Below are 23,028 nucleotides of genomic sequence, written 5' to 3' on the forward strand. Positions count from 1 at the left end.
CGGGGCTCCCCGGACACTCCCGAGCGCCCCCGGCCGCGGTGAAAGGTGAAAGGTCACCCCCCGCCACGACTGACCCCCGCGGCTGCCCAGAGACCCTGCCCCAGAGTGGGGGGAGGGGGGTATCGGGCGCCTGCAGGCCCCGGGCCGCGGGTGGGTGCCCCGCCGGGGCGGGAGCGCCGGGGAGTGGAGGGGAGGCGGCGGCGGAGCGCGCGGGGCGGCCCTTACCTGGCTCCCGGGGGGCCCCGCACTCAACAGCCCTCCTGGCGGCCGCTCCGCCTCACTTCCGGGTTCAGCGCCGCCATCTTGGTTGTGGTACACGAACTTCCGGCGACCGGCCCCGGATGCCGGAACTGGGGGGAGGGGAGGAACACGAGGGGGGCTGGGGGACATTGCGCCGGGGTTGGGGAGAGTGGGGAAGAATACACTGGGGCTGGGGAGAATGGGGTAAGAGGGCACAGATTGCACTGAGGTTAGGGTGGGGGGTAGAGGCCATGGGGAGGCCTAGGCAAAAAGCTGGAAAGGGCTTGAAGTGAGGTGGCTGTTAAGTGAAGGAGGAGGTGGAGAGGAGGATGGCGGGGGAGGGCACGTGGATGGGGCTGCGAGGAAGAGGGGGAGAGGGCAGCAATGCTGCAAAGTCCACCCACTCCCCACATTAGTAGCCTTCCCTTCCACACAGACTCAGCTGTGGCATCTGGGGCCAGAAAGCTGGTGGGGTTTCCCCAAGGAAACAGGCCTGATGAGGGAAAGCCTGCCTCCCTCCAGGGCTATGCAGTGAGCCTGGGTCACCGCTCCTGGGTTCTGCTGCTCTCCCTGCCACTGGTTCACGCTGTGACTGGGGATGAAGCCTTGTCTGTGCCTCAGTTTTCCCACCTGCCAAATGGTAACAATAGTTCTGTGCCTCCTCTTGCAACAGGAAACTACTTGGTGAGCTTGCACTAACTGTTAAAGCTTGGCCCTGACTCCAACGGGAGTCCCTGGATCAGAACTCAGTTTGCTGCCCTTCCAGGCAGGTGCAATGCTTTTGTTCTGTTTTACTGTAAATTAGCAGAAAAGCTGAATCGCAGAACTAATGTAATACAACATTCTGCTGAAAAATTAATGCAGCTGCTTTTCTTTTTTTCTCCTCTTTAAAATGTCTTTCCTGTCCTTTGTGCTGGATCTTTGCCATTTGAACTCTCTGGGCATTGAAAAACAAAAGCCCAGATGAGATGATATAAAAGTTGTGTTCCAGATGGATCTCACTTTCTGCTGGCCGCTCCAGTCCAATATCAACAATGCAGACAGCCCCATTTTGCTTTGTTTCCAGAGCTGGAAACAGCCAGTAGTCCAGAACCACCCTGTACTACTTGGTCTCTAAAATATCAGTGTCCAGCTGAATAGAAGAAAGGCTGGGATCATGAATAAAACAGGAGGGCTCTCTGGTAGTGTAAAATAAGAAGCACTGTGAGTAAGTGTTGTAGGCTCAGCTGGGTATTACTTTTACTTGCCATTATGGTAGAATGAAAAGGCTTTCTTGCCCAGCAGAGCCAACGTGTGCTAGTTGCCATGTTCATGCTCTGTATTAACACAGAAACCCCTTTCTCTTTGGCTCACAGCCTATCTTTTCTCAATGTTTGCTGGCTGGGGATACTACATACCACCAGTGATGGGGTGGGAGGTCACAGGGTTGCAGAGCAAGTCCGGGGTACATCTGTACTGACTCCATGTCACTCAAGGCTTCTGCCAGGATGCAAGTCCCACCCACCCACTTTTGCTCCAAATTAAACAACATTGAGGCAGTTCTAGCAACAGCTATGTAGCTGCTGTGGCAAGATTGACAGCAGCAGGCATCCCCCACAAAAAAATCCTGCCACCTCTATTCAGCTTGAAGCGTGTAGAATGGGTGGCTAGGGCTTATTTTTTGGCAGCAGGTCAGAGCAGCGCACAGCTGGTATAGGCACACTGAGACTGGATTGGGAGCCTGTCATAAGACAAGCAGAGCTTGAAGGGACCTTGAAGAGTCATCTAGTCCAGTCTCCTGTCTGAAGCAGGATCATCCTATCCAAACAATCCCATACAAACCATAATCTAAACTCTATATAAGACTACCGTCAAGCCTGACAAACCAGACCTAACACCCTAACCTGCCACAGATAAACCATGGCAGCTAATGTCCTGCTTCTGTAAAACGTTGAGCCTGTTTGCCATATTCCCACTCTGCCCAATACACAGCAGATACGAGTCTCTTCCGGACTCAGCTACAGACACCTGGTTCTTTAGCTCAAGTTGTAACAGCTCATGCTCCCAGCTCCGGAGATCCCTGGCATGCTAGCTGAGATGGTGGCCAACACCAATTAACAAAGGAAGCCATTCACTTGGAGGAAATGCCACTAAATGTTCTGATTACAATAAAACCCCAATGCAGGGAGCTGTAATGGGGCCCACCTCAAACCTAGGGTCACTGAATTTGGGATCCCTAAGACTCATCGCATTTGATGAGATGCTAGGGATTAGTGAGAGGCTTCAGCCCATACATTAGCCAGCTGGGTCACCGTGGAGGCCCACAACCAGGTTCAAGGACGCTGTCACTGGGACTATCAGGGAGTCTTGCATTCTCAATCTTTGCACACAGGAAATGCCAAAATAAAGCTGGAGAGAACCTAAACCCACTCAGGATAAGAGAGGATCCCAGCAGGAATGTTCTCTTGGCTGTTCCCTTTTCTCGTCACAGAGAACAGCCAAGAAGCGCCAGCCAAGACCTACTTCAGCCCCATCAAAGAAATTAACTTCAAAGGAGATAAAGAGAACAAAAGGATTTATTATAGCAGGCCTTGAGGAAGCCAGTCTGCCTCCCACTCAGCACCCAGCCATGGTCCCAGGCATGTGTTTAATTAGGTGCACACAGTATCTGTGTGGGCAACTTCCTCATCAGCTGTTGCCATTCAGCATCTTTGAGGGCTCTGCACCCTAATTCTGTGAGGCTGGATTTTGTTCAAAGTGAGCAACAACAAAAGATAATTGAACCTTCTCTGCTTCCTGGCTTCTCCCAGCCCCAGTTGGCTGTTGCCTCTACCATGCAGTCTCTGTACGAACCCAAAGACCACCCTCTTGGGACCTTGTTACAAATCGCTGTCCTGCTGACGTAGGAGCCCAAGTGGGATCCCATCAGCTCTGCTCCCTCACTGGCTGCATGTTCTGTTCAACCACATGCACAGTCCTCTCCTGTTGCAAAGACAGCATAAGCCCTGCCTGGATCCTTCCCTCTGCCAATCTAGGAAGTGAGAAATGGGGCATTTCCCCTACTCAGTGGTTCATAGATTCATAAATGCTAGGGTCAGAAGGGACCTCAATGAATCATCGAGTCTGACCCCCTGCCCATGGCAGGAAAAAGTGCTGGAGTCATATGAGCAAAAGAACTGCAAGGCATTTTTTAATGCCCAATGCAGTTGCCAGCCAAGTCCAGAAACCAGTCTTCTCCCCACAGCATGCAGTACCCAGCTAGTTTCACACTGTCACCAACAGCTTCCTCCACCCTATCCCACTGTAGCCCTTCACACTGAGGAGGAGACAGCTTCTATGATTCTTCCTACCCTCCCCTTTTGACCAGACACATGCAACTCAATCCCCAGAGGAAAAAAGGTTGTGACACTAACCCTTAGCCTTCAAACTGGGCCTGGGAAAGAAAAGAAAACAAGTAGTGAAACAGCTCAAGCACTAAGCATGATGATGCAAAACAGTACCAACACCCCCCTTTCCTGGTTCTGTCCCCACCCTGCAGTGGGAGTTTAGAAATCTGGCAAGTCTGATGACAAGACAAACCCCCTTTGAGATTACAATGGAGAAAAGAACCCATTTCCTTACCTCTCTGGAACGCCACTTCAGATGATTCACTTCTTTCACCTCCAACTCCAGTCCTCCCAAGTGCAATAAACAATCCAACCTGGTGGCTTTCACTTTCTGTTTCTATGTCTCAACATTTTGTCACTCTCCAGACAGTTTCACTTTCTGCTATTCAGACCCTGGCCCAGAGATTGCCACTGTTAACACTGCAGGTGGATTCTTATTTCTCCTGACCTGTTTAATTTCTGGGTGCAATTTCATAAGAATCATATAAAGTATATCTACTTTATCTGTATTATCAACACTTTTCCTTCCGGAACCAAACAAGCAGGGGACTGGCTCAATCATATTGCTTGAATATATTGTTCTATTCTGAAGCCAATGCTGTGGTAATTCAGCATTCAAAACTGTATGGTTTTCCCTGCTTGCTTATACATTTTTCTTCTTAAGTACCTAGCACAGGCAGTGAAAGCCACCCTGTCTCTGCTTTTAAGCATGCCAGCAGTGTTATCTGGAAGCAATTGCTAGAGTCTCTTTAAGCAGGTATATTTCTAAGGGTTTCAAGATGCTCAGAGCTCTTTTGTTTTGTACAATGTAGCTGAATACTTGCACTGGAAGTACAAGTCTTTGTTCTGCAATTAATTTGTCTCCTCCTCAGAGTGAACCCTCTCTCCTCTCTTGTCCCAGGCCTCATCCACACCCCAAACTTCAATGCAGCAGAGTTAGTCCACCTCTGCAGTTAGCCCCACTAATTAAATGCAAAAAGTTTCTGCCACCAGTCTGTAGCTAGCTGGTAGGAGAACATGCAGATTCCCCTTCACCTTCTGCTGGCTGCTGCAGCTCCTTGAGTAGCTGTGGTTTCCCAGAGTGTACTCCATGCCTTGCCAACACAACCACTGAGCAAAGACACACAGAGGTGCCAGAGGTGTGTGCATGTGCCTGTGGTCTGGTAGCTTGGCAGTTGCAGTTGCCGACTGCCACCAGGACACCTGGTAGCAGAGTCAGATGGGTACAGCCAAGATGGGTAGCACCTTCTCCCACCTTACGAAGAGAAGTAAGCAGAGGGAGGACTTGAAAGAGGAAACCTGTTTGGTCTCCCTGATGCTCAAGAGCATGACCAGGATATGGTTCACACATGACCCTGCAGCCATGCCTTCACATTGCCTGTGAAGCTCACCTCAAACCCCACATGCCAATAACACATTCGTGGTATCCAGCACAGGGAGAAACTGCAAACCCAGGCCTTCACCCCTGCCTCCTCTCGGCAAGGGACTGGGAGGGCCAGAAACAGGCTCTGGATTCACTTCATTCTCCCCCCATGCTGGCTCCTTCCTCATTCATCCCACCCCTGGTTCAGAGTAGGAGAGGTCATTCCCTTTCCTCCTCTTTCCACTGTGCACATGCTGCAAGCTAGAGTTGGATTTGACAGCACATGTGTATACAAAGCCTTTCCAAACCTCACCCCTTCCACAAGCTGAAACATCTCAACACTGCACCTCCAGCAAGGGTCTTCTTTCAACCCCAGCCCTTTACTCCCCGCTTAGCTCTGGGAGGCCAGGGTTTATCTGCTCTCCTGTAGGAGGGGATCCTTAGGCAAGGATGAAATTCAAACCTCTCCCTTAATTCTCACCTGCTAATAAGAAGGGCTGGATTAGCAGGTACTTTGGCAGGAATGCTAATGAGCAGGGCTGGCAGCAGGCCCTGGGTTCCTTGAGGGCCAGGGATCTACATCAGAGTGGCTTAGGAGGGAATGAACCAGAGGAGAGAGCCCTCTGCCAAGCACAGCAACCTGCTGAGATTTGCATGAGGAGTGTATTTGCCACATCTGCCCTCTGTGAGTTCCTGCACTCTGTTCACAGCAGCATCTGATCCCAGCCACTGGCAAGAGCAGGATGCTGAGTGAGATGCACCATGGGTTTGATCCAAGGAGGCAGTCCCCATGTCCCAGGGGGTTGTGAGCCTGGTCTTGTTTTGGAGCCACTGGAATGGGGAGCAGGAAGAAGCTGCATTTCTTCTCCTCAGTGCTAGAGTGGGACCTTGTTACACAGGGCAGAACCAACTATCACCAGAGCCTGCCATGGCTGTGCACTGTGACAGCAGATGGGCGTGGAATAAAATCTTCAAAACCCTCAAGACTTTCGAGCCATGAAACAGCTCAGTGCAAACCAGTAATCCAATAAAGTTTGGTCTTGAGGGACCAGCTTGGCTTCTGATTGGTACCAGAAAGGGTGAGAGGAGCCCAGCAGCAGGATGGTACAATTAGGAGCAGAGGGTTGAAATGGAGGTAATGGCAGAGGAGTCCTGTGATCTCAGAGATGGGGGTGGGATTTTCCTCAGGAGGAAGCTCAAAGGGACCCCATTGCTGGAGACATCTGAGATGGGGTTAAATGCTGAAGGACACATTTGGGCTCCATCATGCAAGGTTCTCTCCACCCACCTCCTTCATACCCCAAACACAGGCATGTGGAAAGACCCTCCTAACATGGCAAGCTGCAGCAAATGGGCATAGCCCAGTGACTTTCAGCAAGGAGGTTAAACTGCTTGCCCTGACTACTGCTGACCCCATGGTTCTTACTCTGGAGAGCCCTCCCCTCTGCAGGCAGGAACAGGGCCTTAGCACAGGGCTGCCACGTCAGAGCTTGGCCTTGTCTGTCATACATAGCCAGTTCCTGTTTTTCCACAGCCTGGAAATTCCCTGACTTTCCGTCAAAGTGAGAAGCTTTGGGCCTAGCTGACTGTAATCCTCTCCTGCCCTTCTCCCTCTGGGTGGAAAGGAGGCATCTGCAGGGATAGCTCTGACCCAGGGCCTGTGGCAATGCAGGTGGGTGGGAAGAGTCCTCACAGCAGATAGGCTGTTTTCTCAGCCTTTCCTGCCAGATGCATGGAGCTTGGAGGGAGGGAGGAGAAGTGATCTGGGATAACTTAGGTTGTTGACGGGGGCAGGGAAAGGTGAGGGTCACATCAAACCAGCTCCATATATCCCTCTTCCCTCCAACCATGGACATAAGAGCTAGCTGTAGCGTTCACAGGAGGGGAGAACACTGCCTCAGACTTCCCTCTGCTAGGCACTTTCAAACATGCAAGGAGAATTTATCTGAAATATGGGGGAGACAGACCATTGCTTAGGTTAGTAGGGCTGGCTGCATGCTGCACTCCAACAACCACCCCAGCTGGTTTGGGGACTCTGGTGTGGCAACTAATCCGTGCACCACCAAAGTGGATAGGTGCTGTGGGCAGTGGGACCAGCTGCAATCCCTGCCCTAGCCAGCAGCAAGGTAACACTGGTCCCACTGGATGGCTGTTCCATGGCCAGCCTAAACAGGCAAAGTGGGTTCTCTGTCCTTTCCCCAGGTTCCATTTCACAGGGCCACGGGTTCCTTCCTGGTAATCTGAGTGGGCTAAGCAGGCTGACATCTCCTCAGCTAGAAGGGTAAGAGCCAAACTCCATGTATCTGGCACAAAGGCACTTAAGAGGGATGATTTGCAGAGACTCCTATGCTGACCTGTGGATAAACGGATTCCTTCACTCTCACAGTGCGATGGCCAGGACTGGGCAATGTGATTAGGACCCAGGTCTGGACAGGAGCAAGCCAGAGGCCAGCCCAAGAGCAGGAACCTCGGAAACAGCCAAGCATTGGGAGCAAAGACATTGCCCAGCCTGACTCCTGGTGTCAGGTGAAGCCTTTAATGCCAACCCCCAGTTCCTTCGTGCGCAGTGGATCCCTCATGTGGCCATTAGCCAGGCAGACCAGGCTATGAGCTAGCCCTTTGATGCAGCCAGCCAGCCACACCAGCCCCATGGAGGTTAGTGCTGACTTGACATTTTTCTATGACTGCCTGGCATGCAGACCCAGCACCAGACCTGACCTGCAGCACATTTGTACCACAAGCTGATACGCAGCACCTGATGCTCTTCTCTTTCCTGGAAGGACAACAGGGAGGGCCTGCTCAGTGTGCACAAAGGTGGAGCTCGTTTCCCTGCCATCTTCTGGAAAGAGGAAGAGAGAGCCTGAGAGCCTGCCAAGGAGCAGAGTGCAGCTGATGTAACCCAGATATGGAACCACTATCAACCAGTGGCCAGAGGCATTGGAGACCCTCCCCATCCCCCTGCTCGGGTTTCTTTACCATGGACGGCATCCAATCAATCCTGCCCTCCTGCTTCTGGGAACCAGGCAGTCCCTCAGGAAGGGGAATCACAGCACTTACCAGAATTTGGGTGATCACTTTCCAGTATGCTGGAGTCAATGCCAGAGCAGGAGTAAATCAGTGGCAGCTCTGCACTGTCAGGAGAGTGTCCTGCAGACAGCAGCAGGGGACGCAAGGCAAGCAGGCATTGCCCCACACTTTGGCAGGGGGCTTTGTCCCTCTGCATTCCATGCCCATCCAGGAACTCCATGCTCTTTCCAGACCTCTGCAAGTCCCTGCATTCTCCCCTTTGCAGGCTGCATTAACCATATCAGTACATCAGGACAGCAAGGTGCAGAGAGAAGAACTGTCTTGGACTTAGCAACAGCACCACAAGCCTGGGAGTGAAACCCAGAAGTCTTGTCACAGCAGTACTGCTGAGGATAAACTGCATCAACAACTCCATACATTGACAGATCTGACTTGGGCTGCTCCCTGGAACAGCAATGGCAATGAATTCTTTGGAGCCAAGACCTCTTAGCTAAGCCTCGTTCCCACATAGGCTTCTGCTCACCTCTGATACTTGCCTGCAGCAAGACCCTTCTCCGACTCACTGATCGCAACTAGCCAGAGCTCCCTTAGCTGCTGCATGATTTCAAAAAGCTGGCCTGGCTGCATATTTCACTGGTGCCTTGGACTGACCAGTCTCTTGGCCAACAAGCAGATTTCTCCACCAAATCTGGCAAAGGTTTGGTGGGAGTGCCCATTACAGTGACCTGGACTGAAATTCAACCAGGTGGTTTGTAATGCCGTGTATGTAGCTTCCAATTCCCAAAGTCTTTCACTGCACCCAATGGACAGCAGCATGGCTGATTTCTGCCTCCTACATTGACTCTGGATCCAGAAATGTGATGGCTACAAAGCAGTCAGAACTCTTGTGGTAGAGGCAATATATTTTATTAGACCAACTAGGTAGTTGCAAAAAAATAAATCTTTATGCAAATAAAGAATTTTTTTGGTAACTATAATTTGCATAAAGATTTATTTTTTTGCAACTACCTAGTTGATCTAATAAAATGTATCGCCCCTACCACAAAAGTTCTGACTGCTTTTGCCTTTAGACCAAGACAGCTACAACCTATATCCCTGATAACTACAAAGCCAGATTTGTGCCTGGGCAATTTGAGGCATGTGGTCAGGGCCTGGCCTTCAGAAGCACCGAGTCTCCAGGGTGCCAGGTAGAGTCCACAGGAGCTGTGGTTGCTTGGCTCCTTCAAGATCCAGCCCCAGGGCACCCAAAATATGAGCCACTCTGAAATCAGTAGCCACTTCTGAACATGTTGACCATGCAGGCCCACCAGCTGAGGGGCCTGTTCATATGCCTGCACTGCCGCCTAGCGGAGGAACACCAACGCTGCCAGGAACCAGGATCACATGCCAGCTGCTACCAGAAGAATGGAAGGAGCATAAGGCCTTAGGATGGCTGAGGCCCTGCCGTCCCTCAGGCTCCAGCAGGAAACCCTTGATGCAACACCTGCTGTGGAAAGTTCAGTTGGGCAGACTGCGTGGTGACTGGCAAAGCAGAGTAGCTGTGGACTCCAGGATTTAAATGAACAGAGCCCCTCTTCCCCCACCCCACTTTCATGAAAGACCTCATCCAGGAGGTTAGCTAGAAGGTGCGTGAACTTCCAGGTACGGAAGGTATGGATTGCCCCAGACCATCCATTTTTTTTTATAACGCAGATAGGCCAGAGCCACCAGTATTGCCTATGTGATCAGAAGAAACCCTGGTGTGAACCCTACTTGTGATTTAAAGAGAACAGGCTCATCAAAACCTAAAATAGCTTTTTATTCGTTCAACTAAAACCACTGTGCGTGTCAACCAAGGGCAGAATTTACCATTCTTTTTTCTCTCATTTTGTAAACCACTGACCAGAAACACATGACAACAGCTGGAAAGAATGTGGAAGGAGGAACAGATCCTTACACAGTAACACATCAGATCCATTCACTCCTGGGGCAGCTCTGCTGAAGTGAATGGAATTATGCCCTGAAGAATCTGTCCCACCAGCCTACTTCCTTTCCCTCTCAAACAACAGTTTGCCTGGGTGCAAATCCATTTATGACAATAGAAACCAAAGGGGCAAAATGTTTAGAAAGACTTTGGAGGCCTAGAGACTGCACATCTGCCTTTGTACCTCCCCGCCTCTGCAGGGACACACTTGCCTGTGCTAATCGTGTCTTGATAAGTGATTGTCCAATATAAAATGCCTAAGCAGTTCAGACAGCAGACAACAGAACCCAGGCCTGCCCCCGTATGGGCAGGGTCAGAACCATTAAGTTAGACAGAGTCTCAACTCCATCTTCCTTGCTCTCCATCTGGGTCCAGGAAACTGGCATCCTTGGCTGCTCAGTGGGCCAGCTTCAACTGAAGGGATTGAGGGCAGCCCAGCCTAATCCCTCCCTTCTGGTCTAATCTGGATATCCTCTAAGCATGTGCAGGAGCCCAGCTCCAGGTATATAGGACCTTGTCAGGCCCAAATGGAAGCAGCTACTGAACCTAGGCCTCTGGGGTTTTGCAGCCACTGAACAGGGGTGATCTGGATTGCTCTTTGTGACTCAGGTGCCTAAATTCCACCTAGATCCTGTTTAGTTGTCTACATGGTCAGTTCAGATCCATGCATAAGATCAGGTTTTTAAAGGCACTTAGGTATTGAAGAGGCAGGAAGATGCTTAGTGGGGTTTACAAGGCTGGGTAAGCAGGATTGACACTCCCACCAATCCAGGCAGGATTGACCCTTCCAAAAACAGTCATCAGAGACCAGGCTGGACCCCCCTGGTGTCTTTCTGCATCTCCAGAAGTCTAAATACCTGCACCAGATCAGCACTGTCTCTCCTATATACTCATAAAAACTTTACCCCATTCTCATTTGGAGAACTATTAACACTAGGATGTACAGAACAGTCTTCCAAACAAACTGTCCCCTCCCAGGATCTGACTTTACCAGAACCCAAGATGCAGTCCCCACAGGCCCTGATCCTGCAAGGCATTTAATCTATGCCCAAGTCCTGCCAACTTCCATGATTAAATGTGAACATTTGTTGCTGAATCTGGGCCTGACCCCACACCTGAAATTACAGAGTATTGTCCCTGCTGTTATGGGGAAGAGGAAGGAATCAGTTTACAAAGACCCAACAGGAATGTTTTCCAAACACTTGCTTAAATACAAAGGAAATCCCTGTTGTTATTGAAAACTTCCCTGCTTTGCTGTCAATATAAACAGCCCACCAGCAGGCTACTATGAGGAAAGGAGGAGAGAACATGACTAGGCTCAAAATTAAATGGGCTTATTTCTGTTACTGCTATCCAGGCTGAGTGGCTTCTCATCCTCTGTACACTGAGGCTAATGTTACTGCCCTACCTTGCAATAGTGCTTTGAGATTTATGCATGAAAAGCACCAGATAAGAGCAAGATATTAATTACTATTACTCAGCATCTGTGATGGCCAGGAGATCTTCAAATCCTTCAGCCCTGCTTGAAGGACCTCACTGTCTAAGGACAAACAGACCACCGTTAGAGGGGAAGAGGAAAAAGAACAGGCAAGTTATAGACAAGCGAATACACCTGGCTGAAGCAGGCCTTTAGGCAGACTTAAATATAAACTGGTGAGGCCTATTGAGAGAGGTGGAAAAGGCTATATATACACCATGTGTAGTGAGCTGGGTTATACAAGCATGGCATTTGCCATCACCACATTGCCACTACACTTTATGACACAGACATTTAAAGAGACCAGAGCAGAAAGAATGCTGTGGTGTTTAGAGTATGCAGCTTAGTGGAAACACTAAAGAAACTGAATTTGTTTCATCTAGGAAAGAGAGACTGGCCTGGGAACATGGTAACAGCACTATTAAGCCTAATATATAAGGCAACCTGGTATTTGTGCGACATGCTGAAAAAAATGGATGAGGAAGCTGGAAACATTATATCAGTAACAAACAAATGGTATCAAGGAAGGAAATGGGATGCGATTTTTTTTAACATTTGCATTAATAATCTCCGGTGTTATTAAGAACACTGCCAACAAGCATTTTTCCCTCTCAGCTACGTACCTTTAACCTACATGAATGCCATGTTATCTATTACAGTGGCAAGAAGCAAATCCGCATGTTATGATCCTGCTGAATAAGACATTTTCAAAGCAAAGTAGTACCTGGAGGGACTCTTGACACATGAGTATAGCTGTCACTGTAAATCAGTTTGAAACAAAATCCATCCATCTTCCAAGATGATGTAAAGTCCATCTGTCTGTGGGTCGAGTCTGAACAGCATCCTGGATTCTGCCTACATTTTGTCAACCTAGGAAAGTTTTGAAATGTCATTTGAGTCACCATCCAAACTGGCCTCCATTGACCCACATGAAGCAGCTAAAGAGGCTCCAATGACATCTAAGCTGATGTTCCTATTGTAACAGAAGCTGATCAGTATAAATAAGATGCAGATAACGGCCTGGAATTTCCTCAAGCAGATGGCAGTAACTTTAGGCCAATGCTGAAAGGGGACAGGCTGAGCTGGAAGCTGGAGGTGCAAGTCTCTCTATCCTAGTACCAGCCTCTTTCAGCTGTGCTGTGTCCCTCCATGGGTCTTCTGATGCTTAAGAACTTCCAGCTCTCAGTAACAGTCTCCAAGCCAGAGTTAACTATTGCAGAGGAAATGAAGTAGAGATAAGATTTAAGAAAATGCTCTGTTTCCTCCATATATTAAGTTTTTGTATTATAATTCCCTATTATTATCTGCCCTCTGCTAATTAGCCTGGGAACCAGTCCATAATCAAAGTAAAAACATAGCTGGAAGAGTCCCAAAGAGCTCACAGTGTAAGATACTTCATTGTTTTAAATGGTTACCTCCTTCAAAATAGTATCGCTTGTACAGAGCCAGGTACCATGGAGTCCTGAGCCCAGAAGAAGTGTTTAGCACAGAAGGGAGCTGGGGGAAAGGTGTATGTGTGGAGCAAAGGAGGGAGAGAAGGAAAGGAGGGCAGGAACTGGTGAAAAACAGAAAGGAGGCAATAGGTCAAGAGCTGGAAAGGAGAGGAGAGAAAGCACGTCCTGCTCAGGCAAGTGTCTGTAACCAGACCCTGGGGCACATCGCTGAGGTTTTACACACGTTAAATTTAGTACCAAACACCCTGATCAGCAGAACAGGTTCCCAGAGGAGATGCAGTTGGACTCAAGGGAGGTTGCATCATGCTTAAAACAGGCAGAGCCAAGTGGCTAGCCATGCCGACCGGGGGCGCGGCAGGGGAGCAGTCTTCTTACTGGCTCTTCTCTCCCAGACCGGACCTGGCCCCCAAGAGCGAGACAGCAGCTTCCCCACTGGCAGATGATCAAAAGATCTACTAGGAGGAAGAGAAATGGGCCAGGTGACACCCATGTGGTCTGACTGGTGCTGATCAGGGGAACTGCCATGCCAGACACGTTGTATGGTCTGTGTCACTGGGCCTGATGGGGCTGATGTCAACTGCTGCCGAGCCCAAACATAATTCATCTGCAAGGACAGGGACTTTCTCTGAGGGTCACGCAGTCAAGTGTCACAGCTCGAGTCCAAAGCAGGGTTGGGTGTGACATAGGGTAGGGACCAAAGTAGCCAACTGGGGTGCTGGAGGGGAAGATCAGAGCCCTCTTCGCCAGGAGAGAGGAGGTAAGGGTTTGGTAAAAGGAAAGGGTTATAATGCTCGTCACAGGGGGACAGGGGATGCGACTTGTCTTTTCCCCACAAAATTCTATACCTGGTCAGACACTCTTGCCAGAGTGACTTGGCAGCCAAAAAAGGTATAGACTTCCACAATGAGACACGGGGTGAACTGAGATCTGGGTGGAGTCTACCCATGGCACCAGACAATTCCCAGCTCCACCCTTCTCTGCACCCGCTTGCTCCCCACAACCTCCAAAAGCATCTCGCTGCAGAATGCCTGTCTCCTCATTCAGGAGCTCCACGGTGATCTCACCTTGCTCCTGGACAACTGGCTAGGGATACTGTTGGAATAACACAATGTGATCCAAGGGGCTGAGCACTACTGCCCCTGCCCTCCACAGGAAGGCCGAACACCAGTGCTCTCTCTTGGCAGTGCACCGTACAATCTGCTGGCTGCTGAGCCAGGACAGAGTAAACACTCTGAACAGCCTGGTTCACTGCGCTGCCTGTGGGCTGGTTTCCCACCTACAGGTCCAAGCTCATCTATTAGTGACATCTGCATATGTAAGGGGGAAAAAGCAGAGTACGGGGCAAGGAAATGGCAGCTATTCAGATTACCTTATGAACTCTGAAGCCCTGCAGACCTGGTTCCACTATGAACAAGCTAATACCGAAGGAATTACACGATTTCAGCTGAGATCGTCCTGACTTTCAGCAACAAGGCAACAGGAGAATCATGCCTTTACACCTGACTCAAGTAAGGCTCTTCTTGCGCAGAAACAGCATAAGGCCATGAGGATTTCAACACAGGCCTGAGGGTACAAACACTGACTGTGCCAGTGAAATACCAGCCAGCTGGCAATCCCATTTAAACATCATAAACTGATGTCATGCTGGTCCCAAAGATATTTTAGGTTCCTTTTAGGACTGCATTTAAAAATAAGATAGTGCCCCACATGTGTGGAACCACACTCAGCAAGACTCTAAGAGGCAAAGCTCTGAGAAAAGAACCAAATTCAGCACAACACTTGAGGTAAAAACTCGAAGTAGCAATAATAGCTTGTATCCTGCACAGAAGCAACACTGCCTGATGGGATTTGTTCCCCACGTACCAAATGGCTGACAACCAGCACATGCAGTATTTGAACAGGGATTAAGGTAGTGTCATGAGGCTTCCGCCAAGTAACTTTCTTATCCCTAAGCAAGTGCTTTTTGCAGTCTACATAAATGTCTTTACCCTTATCCTTGGAAGTATAGATTCTTATACCAGCACCCTCATCACACAGCATCCGAGCAACTTGTTGTACAGGAAGGAACAGGACTCATCTGTGGCATGAAACATGCAGGAGCTTGTGTGGGTTTATTAAATGTTTGTAATTGCTCAGCATTCCTATTAAAAGACGGCAGATCAAAAATTGCACCTTTTACATCCAAGTGGATTGGGATGGTCCTTGTTTTTTCCTCAAGGAATTGGATCCACAGTCCCTAAGCAGCCCCTAAGAAAGCTCGAGTCTCCAGACATGTTTTATCCTTGCAGCAGAAAGATCCATTATGCTGGAGAAAGAGGACCATTAACTAGTCTCCATCCTGAAGTTTCCAGGAAACATCAAGACTTGCTGCACTTAGGCTGCTGAAAACCCTGAAGGCGGCTCAATACTTGTAAAGGAAGCCACTGCAGAAAGCAGAAGGGAGCACGAGCAAGAGGAGCTCCCCATAGTCCACACTCCTCAGCAAACGCTCCATGGTACACTGGACTAGCTGGCATTTCCTGAAGGCAGATGTCTTCCTGCCAAGGTCAAGTGCACAGCTGTCATCCAGATGGGAGCATGCAGGTGACCAACGTCTGCCTAACCCAGACCCAGTCATCAGAAAGCAGGACTTGAAGAGAAAGTCTCACCCACACCAAGAGCTCTCCAAGCCCACGAGCTAAGTGGCCCCACAGCAGGCAGGTGTTTTCCACTACCGGCAGCTGTGCTGGATCAAACCCACCTCTGGAAGCGCTTCCCCCTGCCTGGTAGAGGAGCCCTGCTACAATCAAGATGGAGGGGTGGGGGCTTCTTGCCCAGGAAGACACCCCCACCTCCACCCCAAGGCTGGGGGCAGACAGACAAGGAGCAACCCCAGCCTGAGAAGAGGCTGAACTTGGTTGCTTATTCCTAGTTCCTTTTCCAAAACTAATCTAGACCCACTAAAAGCTTGCTATTAATGAATTACACATCCTAAACAATGAGCAGTTCATTAGCTATGCATATTTACTAACTAATATGTAAAATAATATTCCACCTCCAACCTAGGCCAGAGGTCTGGGGCTAGAGAGAGAGAGAGTGAGTGAGTGTGTCTTCCTGGACAAAAAGCCACTTCCCCTGAAGGACACACACTGCTGAGGACCCCCTATTTACACCTCGCTCAGCTAAGCCCCACAACCCCCTCCCCTTTGCCTTCTGCCCTTTAACCTCTGCCCTTTCACCCCCCCCTCCACAGGGCAAGCCCCACCCCCGCACCAGACTTCCCCCCGCTGCCGCCGGAGAGGGGTGGGCTCTAAATACAACCCGCCAATGGGCAGCCGGCAATCCTACTCGCCCGCCCTTTACCATCTGCCGGCGGGCCAATCCTCGAGGGCGGGGATGCCGCGGCGGCCAATGGGAGCGCACGTCGGTCGCTAGGGAGGCGTGAGGCCCTGGAGAGGGGAGGGCGGCGGGTGCTGGGGGGAGGGAGGTAAACAAAATGGCGGCGGCGTGCTAGCGGCGGCGGGGGCGAGGCGGCGCGGGGAGCTCAGAAGTGAGGAGGGGCCGGGGAGCGCGAACCACCCCCCCCGGCAGGGTGTGGGGGCAGGGCAATGGGGTGGGGGTCCTCTGTGCTGGCCTTGCTGAGGGGGGCAAGGGGTCAGCTTCGTGTGAAGGGCGGCCCCTCAGCGGCTTGGGTGAGGGGCTGCCTCATGAGGGGTCATGACCCCCCCACCCCTAGCCCCCATTTTGGGGTCCGGCCGCGGTGTGAGCTGGTTCCGTGTCTCCCAGGTCACCGAGCCCTGGAGCCGCGGCGGCGACGCATCATGTGTCAGGCGGCATCGGAGTGGCTGAAGGATGCCCCCGGGAGCTCTCGGTAGGCCCGGGAGGCCTCCAGCGTTCGCCAGGAAGGACCGCAACGCGGCGAGGATTGGTCTCGAAAACGCCTTCGAGGAAACCTGGTTCCAGCTGCCCAACGGCTGAGGGGTGCCAGCAGGGGAGCAGACACCAGCCCCACGGGGGCCATGACCAGCCAGTAATGGAAAGTCATGAAAGAGACTTGTCTGTCTTCTGGTGGGTTTGACGTCTGGGATCCCAGAGGATGACCTAGCACTTAAGCATTAAAACTGGGCCAAATTGAAGGCCAGGAGTTGACCTGATTGAGCCCCAGTAGTGGGACCGGGTCAAAAGGTAAAATTAATAAATCCCGAACTGAAAAATTCAGACATTGAAAAAAATAAACAAAACAGGAAGAAAGAGATCGCGTTGTTGGGGCCAGACTCTGGATCTTATCGGACCCTATCAAGCGACGAGCAGCTGGTGGTTCTTTTTTTGTTTTGTTTGTTGGTTGTTTTTTGTTTTTGTAGTTGGGTTGTTTTGTTTGTTTGTTTTTTAAATTAATGTTCGTACAATCTTATGGATAATTTTTTTCGAGGAGTCAAAGGGAGTGTCGGGAGCTAAAAAGAACTGGATTAAAATCTTAAGGGCTGAGGCAAGTGGGTTACAGAACTGAATCCAGGATGGATATGCAAGAGCCCCAACAGCTGAGTATGTTTGCAGACAGTGAGCTGATGTCTGTGGGGATGGATGCTTTTATCCATCGCATTGATTCCACCGAGGTCATTTACCAGCCACGGCGCAAAAGGGCCAAGCTTATTGGCAAATACCTGATGGGGGACTTACTCGGAGAAGGGTCTTACGGCAAAGTCAAGGAGATGTTGGACTCTGAAACCCTCTGTAGAAGGGCTGTCAAAATCCTGAAGAAGAAGAAGCTACGCAGGATCCCTAATGGGGAGGCAAATGTTAAAAAGTGAGTATGGGTTCCTGCGGCTATTTGCAACAGGGTTAAATCCGGTCAGTGTTTTCTGGCTGAGAGTCCGTATTGTTTTATTCAACACTGCATGTAGCCATATGTTTTGAAAAGACTTTACAAGCCACATACATGCAGGAATTGCTTCACCTCTGAAATGCAGCCAATTCTGAGTTAGAGGGTAACTCTCTTTAAATACTGCTGAACAGTGGAGGGGGCAGGAAAAGGAAACGTTTTATTCCCAAGGGCATAGGGTGCAAATATATCCACTTCTACAAGCAGCACAATGTTCTGGGCGCTGTCGGGCATTGCTGCAAAGTCGGGAGAACCCCTCTTTCTGCAATTTCATCCAAGAGGCACACAGTAAACAGTGTTGTGCTTAGTTGCCCTAACAAGGCAGGGTGAAAGGTTGCCTGCTGCAGAAGAAGTATAAACTTTGCATTGCCGCTGTGCATGTGATACTTCACGGGCCTCTGCTGGAAACTCTTGCATTCCAGGCATTTATTACATGGATTGGAGCGTGAGCCAGTGCGTTGGGAGACTTGGGCTCTATTTCTAGTCGTGCTATTGACCAGTGTGACCTTGGGAAGTCCCTTAATCTGCCTTGGTCAATTTTTCTCAGTTGTGAAGTGGAGGTAATGATGCTTTTCTCTTGGGGAAGTGAATTTGTGGTTGAAGAGTGCTCTGAGTGCTAAGTCATGTATTGGTAAACAAGTTTCGCATCCAGATATCCCAATATGGCATTTGAATCAGGAGTTACACTGGTTCTGTGCTTCGGTCAGAAGTATAGTTCGTTTTTGACATTCCCTTTCCTTGATGTTACATGTGCAGGGGCTCTACAGGCAACTGCATTTGCCACAGCAAGCCATGTGAGATTGGGTTGTTTATCTGATGTGAAGGGGACACTTTTGCTGCCAAAACAAATAGTTTTCAGCAGCTTATCTCATGGCAGGAGGAAAACTTAGGAGATGTTTCTGGAGTTGCCTCTTTGCCTGCAACATGCTGAGTGCAGAGCCCTGACCTCTTGTGGGCTCTTGTTTCTGTTTTTCTGTTTTGGTTTGGGTTGTTGAGGTCAGCTGTCCAGTGCTTTGTATCCTGTGCTGGGGCCTTCCATTGGTTAGCTTTTCAAGTTTACCTTCTAACCTTGAGAGTGCAGGATGGACAGGCTTTGCTCCAGTGTTACAACAAAATCATGACAGGGAATCTCGTCTCTCTAGTGCTGGCCCTGATTTTTATAAAAGCAGACTGCTGGTTTGTGTGTCACTTTGTTCCCTTCTCTGGTCTCCAGTGACACCCAGGGCTTCCCCAAGTAAAGGGAAAGCTGCTTTCCCCTGAATTGTTCCCCTAAAAGCTCCCCCCTTCCCAGTGAAACAGAATTCGTGGAATTAACCTGTCAGCTTTGTGATGCAGAAAGCATGAAGTGGTCCTGTGTCCTGAAATAAACTGTGTATCCTCTTAATTTTACTGTCCTTAGCTATCCTGTAGATGTGTCTCACCTCATTTAATTACCACAGCAGTTGAACCAGAAGATATTTAATTTCTGTGATCAAGCTGGGTTGCTTATTCAGGTGTACCTGATTATTAGAGTTCTTTGGATCTGTGGCTGCAGTATTTGAAACAGGCTTTTGCTTCAGCCTTCTAGCAGTGGTCTATTTTAGCACAGGTACAGAATTAATACCTGTTATCCTTGTCACCTTTCTCTTCCCTTCCTCCATCCACATGTAACACCACTTTTTTTAGATTGTCACTTTAGAGCGTGGTGTCTTAAGTTTGTACAGTGCCTGGTGTAGTGGAGTCTGAACTTAGTTGAAGTAATTAGGTAGTAATGCAATATGAAATGGATAAGTTGCTACCAATTTAAACACAGTGCTTGCATCTGATCTGACAGAGCCTATAGGTCTTCCTGTTTGACTGGGCAGTGTGGATAGGGACTGAATAGTAAAAATATATAACTCTCACCCTGTAAGGACCTATTTCTAAGTAGCATTGTTTTTGAACAGTGTTTTAACATAGTTCAGTTCCAGTTTTGCAGCCTGGCCAGACTCCAGTAAAACATCACTTGGCTGCAGTCAACTTTGCATGGCCTTGCTTAAATGTGGCATGTGCACAGTGAGCTGTTCACGTGCCATAGAATAGTGGAATATCCCATTCTGGATTGAAATTAGGCTTTCTGCCACAGCCTGACAAGATTCTACTTCCTTGCCCTAGAGTGATTTAGCAAGTGAAGTAATACGTAAATATACTGCAATTTGAATTGTAACCTTTGGTACACTGAGGTTTATTCCTAATTCTGCCTCTAAATTAGCAGGTGATGCTTAGATCTTGTGTTGATGTGGTTGGAATAGTTTGCAGAAACTTCATGACAAGTGGGGTGCACGGCAGCTCCTTTAATCTTTTATGCTTCCCCACCCATCCCCCCACCGCTGATTGGTGAAGGGACCCCGCTTGCGGCTTGCTCCTGATCAGCAGGGAGGCAAAAACTGTGGTTTTAAATATGGCACCGTTTTTTGCCTCCCTCTGCTGATTGGCTGAGGAGCCCTGGCTGCACCACTGCTTGCTTCTGACTGACAGGGAGGCAAAAACCATGCCATGTTTAAAACCCTGGTTTTTACTTCCTTGCCAGGAGGGAGTGGTGGGGCCTCTTGGCCAATTAATGGCAGGGGAGAACATGAAAGATTAAAGTTGCTGCCGGACACTCCACTTCCGCCATAGATTTGGTAAGTCCCTACCCATAGTGAATATGGGGGGATCCCATTGCTGTTGTGAGTTGAAAAGTGTGTCCCCCTTTAGATGTATGCCTCTCTTACTATTTGATTGTCCTACCTTGAAAAGAATGATGACTAGTTTAGGGATGAATTTAGGGCACAGAACCAGTACAAGTTAGGTCTGCATGGAGTTTACTTTGCTACCTGAAATATGGTATGGTCTGAACACTTTTCAGTGGCCTGGATGTGTTGTAAACTTGGTCTTGTTCTCATTTGACAAGTGTCTGCATGGCAAAAGTTGCTCCCAATGCTGGCATTTAGCAGTCTTCCTGTCGGCCTCACCAGAGAGGCCAAGGATAGAATGGGCCGCAGACTGAGCTCCCTTCTCATCCGTAGCAGTATAGTCCATTCCAGGCAGGGTCCAGACATGTAATTGCCTGTGTATATGCAATAGTGTAGAAGTACATGGCTCCTTTACCTGCTGCAGGAGTAAGTGTTGATCTCCTTGGCTGTTGGGCCAGGATTTTGTTCATGAAAGTTCACACTTTAAATTCTTTATTATTTCTCATGTAATCCAATTAACTGTTCCCAACAAAGAGCTGTGGGAGGGCACTGATTCTCCCTGTGTCCAAGACAGGTTTTCTAGGATGTCAAAGAGCATCAGAAATAATCCTTAAAAGGCTGATGTCAACAGCAGCTGGAGCATTTGACCCCATAAGCTCAAGAAGCTGGTGACCTGCTAATCCCAAAGTCTAAAATTAACTTGCTTGTGATTTCTCTTGCACTTCTCATAATGAGAGACATGTGGGCCTCATTGAGCTCAGGGTTTTCTTTCTCACTTCATCTCACATAGCTGCTTTTTCATCTTGGGTTGGGGGTGAAAAATTTCAAATGTCTAGATGATTTTTGAGCATTTACCTGGTGAGGCTCCTGGTTTGGCTCTGTCTGTAAGGCAGTCAGCCTGCTGTGCCAGGTGAGATCTGGCTGAGCTTTTACTCCACTAGCCTTCTAAGGAAACCCAATTGTCAGCTGTTGCTCACTTGCTGATGGTGGCATGGTTAATATGTTTCTCAGCCGATTTACACTACAAAATGGTTATGTTTCAATCCTGCCTCTCCCTGCAAAGTAGTTTAATAGGACCAAGAAATTGTGACTAGAATGTTTCAGCCTTTTGGCCCATGAGGTTAAGTTCTTATCTGCCTGTTCTGGCTGACTGGTCTGCTCACAGTAAATAATCTCTAAGAAGACTGGATCTTGGTGTTGATTTGGGCGTTTGAACTCCTACATACAATCACTGTTTCTTTGAAATAATTGTAGGAAATCTCTTGTCTTCATCCAAGGCAGTGATTCTCAATCAGGGTGCCACCAAATCCTTTGAAGGGTGAGGCAGGGCTGAGGAGGTAAGCAGATTAAGTAGAAAGATGCTGGCTGGGGCTTGTCCTTGCCTCAGTGATTCCCCTACTCTCCCTGCCTAGCCTTTCCACAAGGAGGCAAGCACTGTTATATATTAGGTTTTGAAACTGGGTGTCGCTCAAATAAAAAATGTGTTTTACGGAGCAGCCTTGAGTCCAGAAAAGGTTGAGAACCACTCATCTAATGTTGGAAAAGTGTGGGGGTGGCTTTTTCAGTCAGACACTTTGTGGTTAGCTACTGCCCTAGTTAATAGAAAAAGAGTTTAGCACAGATGTCAAAACAGGTGAAAGAATACTAGGAACCTACTTGTGTCTCTCTCTGATAGCACAAGTTTAATGAAACTAAATGCTAATAGTCTCTCATTTAATTAAGTCTGTGGGACTCGGCCTGTCCCAGGTGTCCTGTGCTGTACTTACCATGCTCAGCACTCACTCCCTGACTTGAATACCTTTGTGAAGGATTGGAATGGACAGACAAGTGATTTGACCATTTACTGTTTGCTCTTGCAAATCAAGAGTCGTTGGAACCATATCATGGGCAACCTAGCAGAAGAGGCACTTGACAACCCTGCTGAAGGTCATGCGTTGAACAGGTGTCCATCTAAAGTTGGGTTTTAATTGCCCATCCAGCAGTGAGTCTGTGAATCTGGAAGGACTTCAGGTTGGGACCTGCTTGCGTGTTACTTTCTGTGCCAAGCTGTTTGAAGTCAGGTGTTTGGTCTTGGAGCAAAGTTGTAGGGACTTCAACATAGCTACAGAAGAGCTCAGGTCAGTATAATAGTTCAGCAAGCGTAGCACTTGTAGTATCTGGCATTGAATGGAGGAGGGAGGTACAGTGCATATCAGTCCCTGGAGCTAGCAAGTTGAAAACGAATCCCTCTGTCCCAGCTTTTTAGGCATGTGCAGACAAAAATGGGAGCGCTTAAGGAGTAGCTGACCCTGCTAATGAGTTCTGGGTGCTTTAAACTCCTAGGGAGGTAAGAGCTATCAGGGATCTGATTGTTGCATTCAGTAGTGGGAGTGAGAACACTGTGTGCCTGCATTTCCAGTATTAACCCCTCGGGGCAACTGAATGTACACGAGGGAAGGTGTGTGTAATAGCTGTTCATTGTATTTGGTGTGACACTTTGGGGACGGGCAGGATGAAAGAGGGTTCAGTGCTAGCAAGGTGACCATGGAGGATGGGCAGAGAGGAAGCATGCTAAGTGCTGACATATGGGAAGATAGTAAATCAGCATC

At 49.1% G+C, this 23,028-nt stretch overlaps 2 protein-coding genes across 6 annotated transcripts in view; one reads left to right on the plus strand and one right to left on the minus strand.

Moving 5' to 3' along the window:
- Positions 1–15,355, minus strand: part of SBNO2 (strawberry notch homolog 2) — a 99,768-nt gene extending 84,413 nt beyond the window's left edge. The window contains exons 1-2 of one of the 5 annotated variants that reach the window (XM_019538263.1): positions 15,062–15,355; positions 11,430–11,498 (exon numbers count right to left, since the gene is read on the minus strand). The gene's annotated coding sequence lies outside the window, so the exon portion shown is untranslated. Of the gene's footprint in view, positions 1–225; positions 326–3,840; positions 4,050–11,429; positions 11,670–12,159; positions 12,344–15,061 lie in introns of those variants that run through there. The other 4 variants (XM_019538262.1, XM_019538264.1, XM_019538265.1 and 1 more) reach the window with 4 other exon arrangements.
- A 1,012-nt stretch (positions 15,356–16,367) lies between these two features.
- The window catches only part of STK11 (serine/threonine kinase 11), a 64,722-nt gene continuing 58,061 nt past the window's right edge, over positions 16,368–23,028 (plus strand). Inside the window, exons 1-2 of the mRNA XM_019538267.1 lie at positions 16,368–16,418; positions 16,655–17,672. Coding sequence (XP_019393812.1) covers positions 17,383–17,672 — 290 coding nt within the window. The 5' untranslated portion in view covers positions 16,368–16,418; positions 16,655–17,382. The remainder of the gene's footprint in view (positions 16,419–16,654; positions 17,673–23,028) is intronic.

This window comes from Crocodylus porosus, unplaced genomic scaffold, assembly GCF_001723895.1.
Source record: "Crocodylus porosus isolate Cpor-Errol unplaced genomic scaffold, CroPor_comp1, whole genome shotgun sequence".
Classification (NCBI taxonomy): domain Eukaryota; kingdom Metazoa; phylum Chordata; order Crocodylia; family Crocodylidae; genus Crocodylus; species Crocodylus porosus.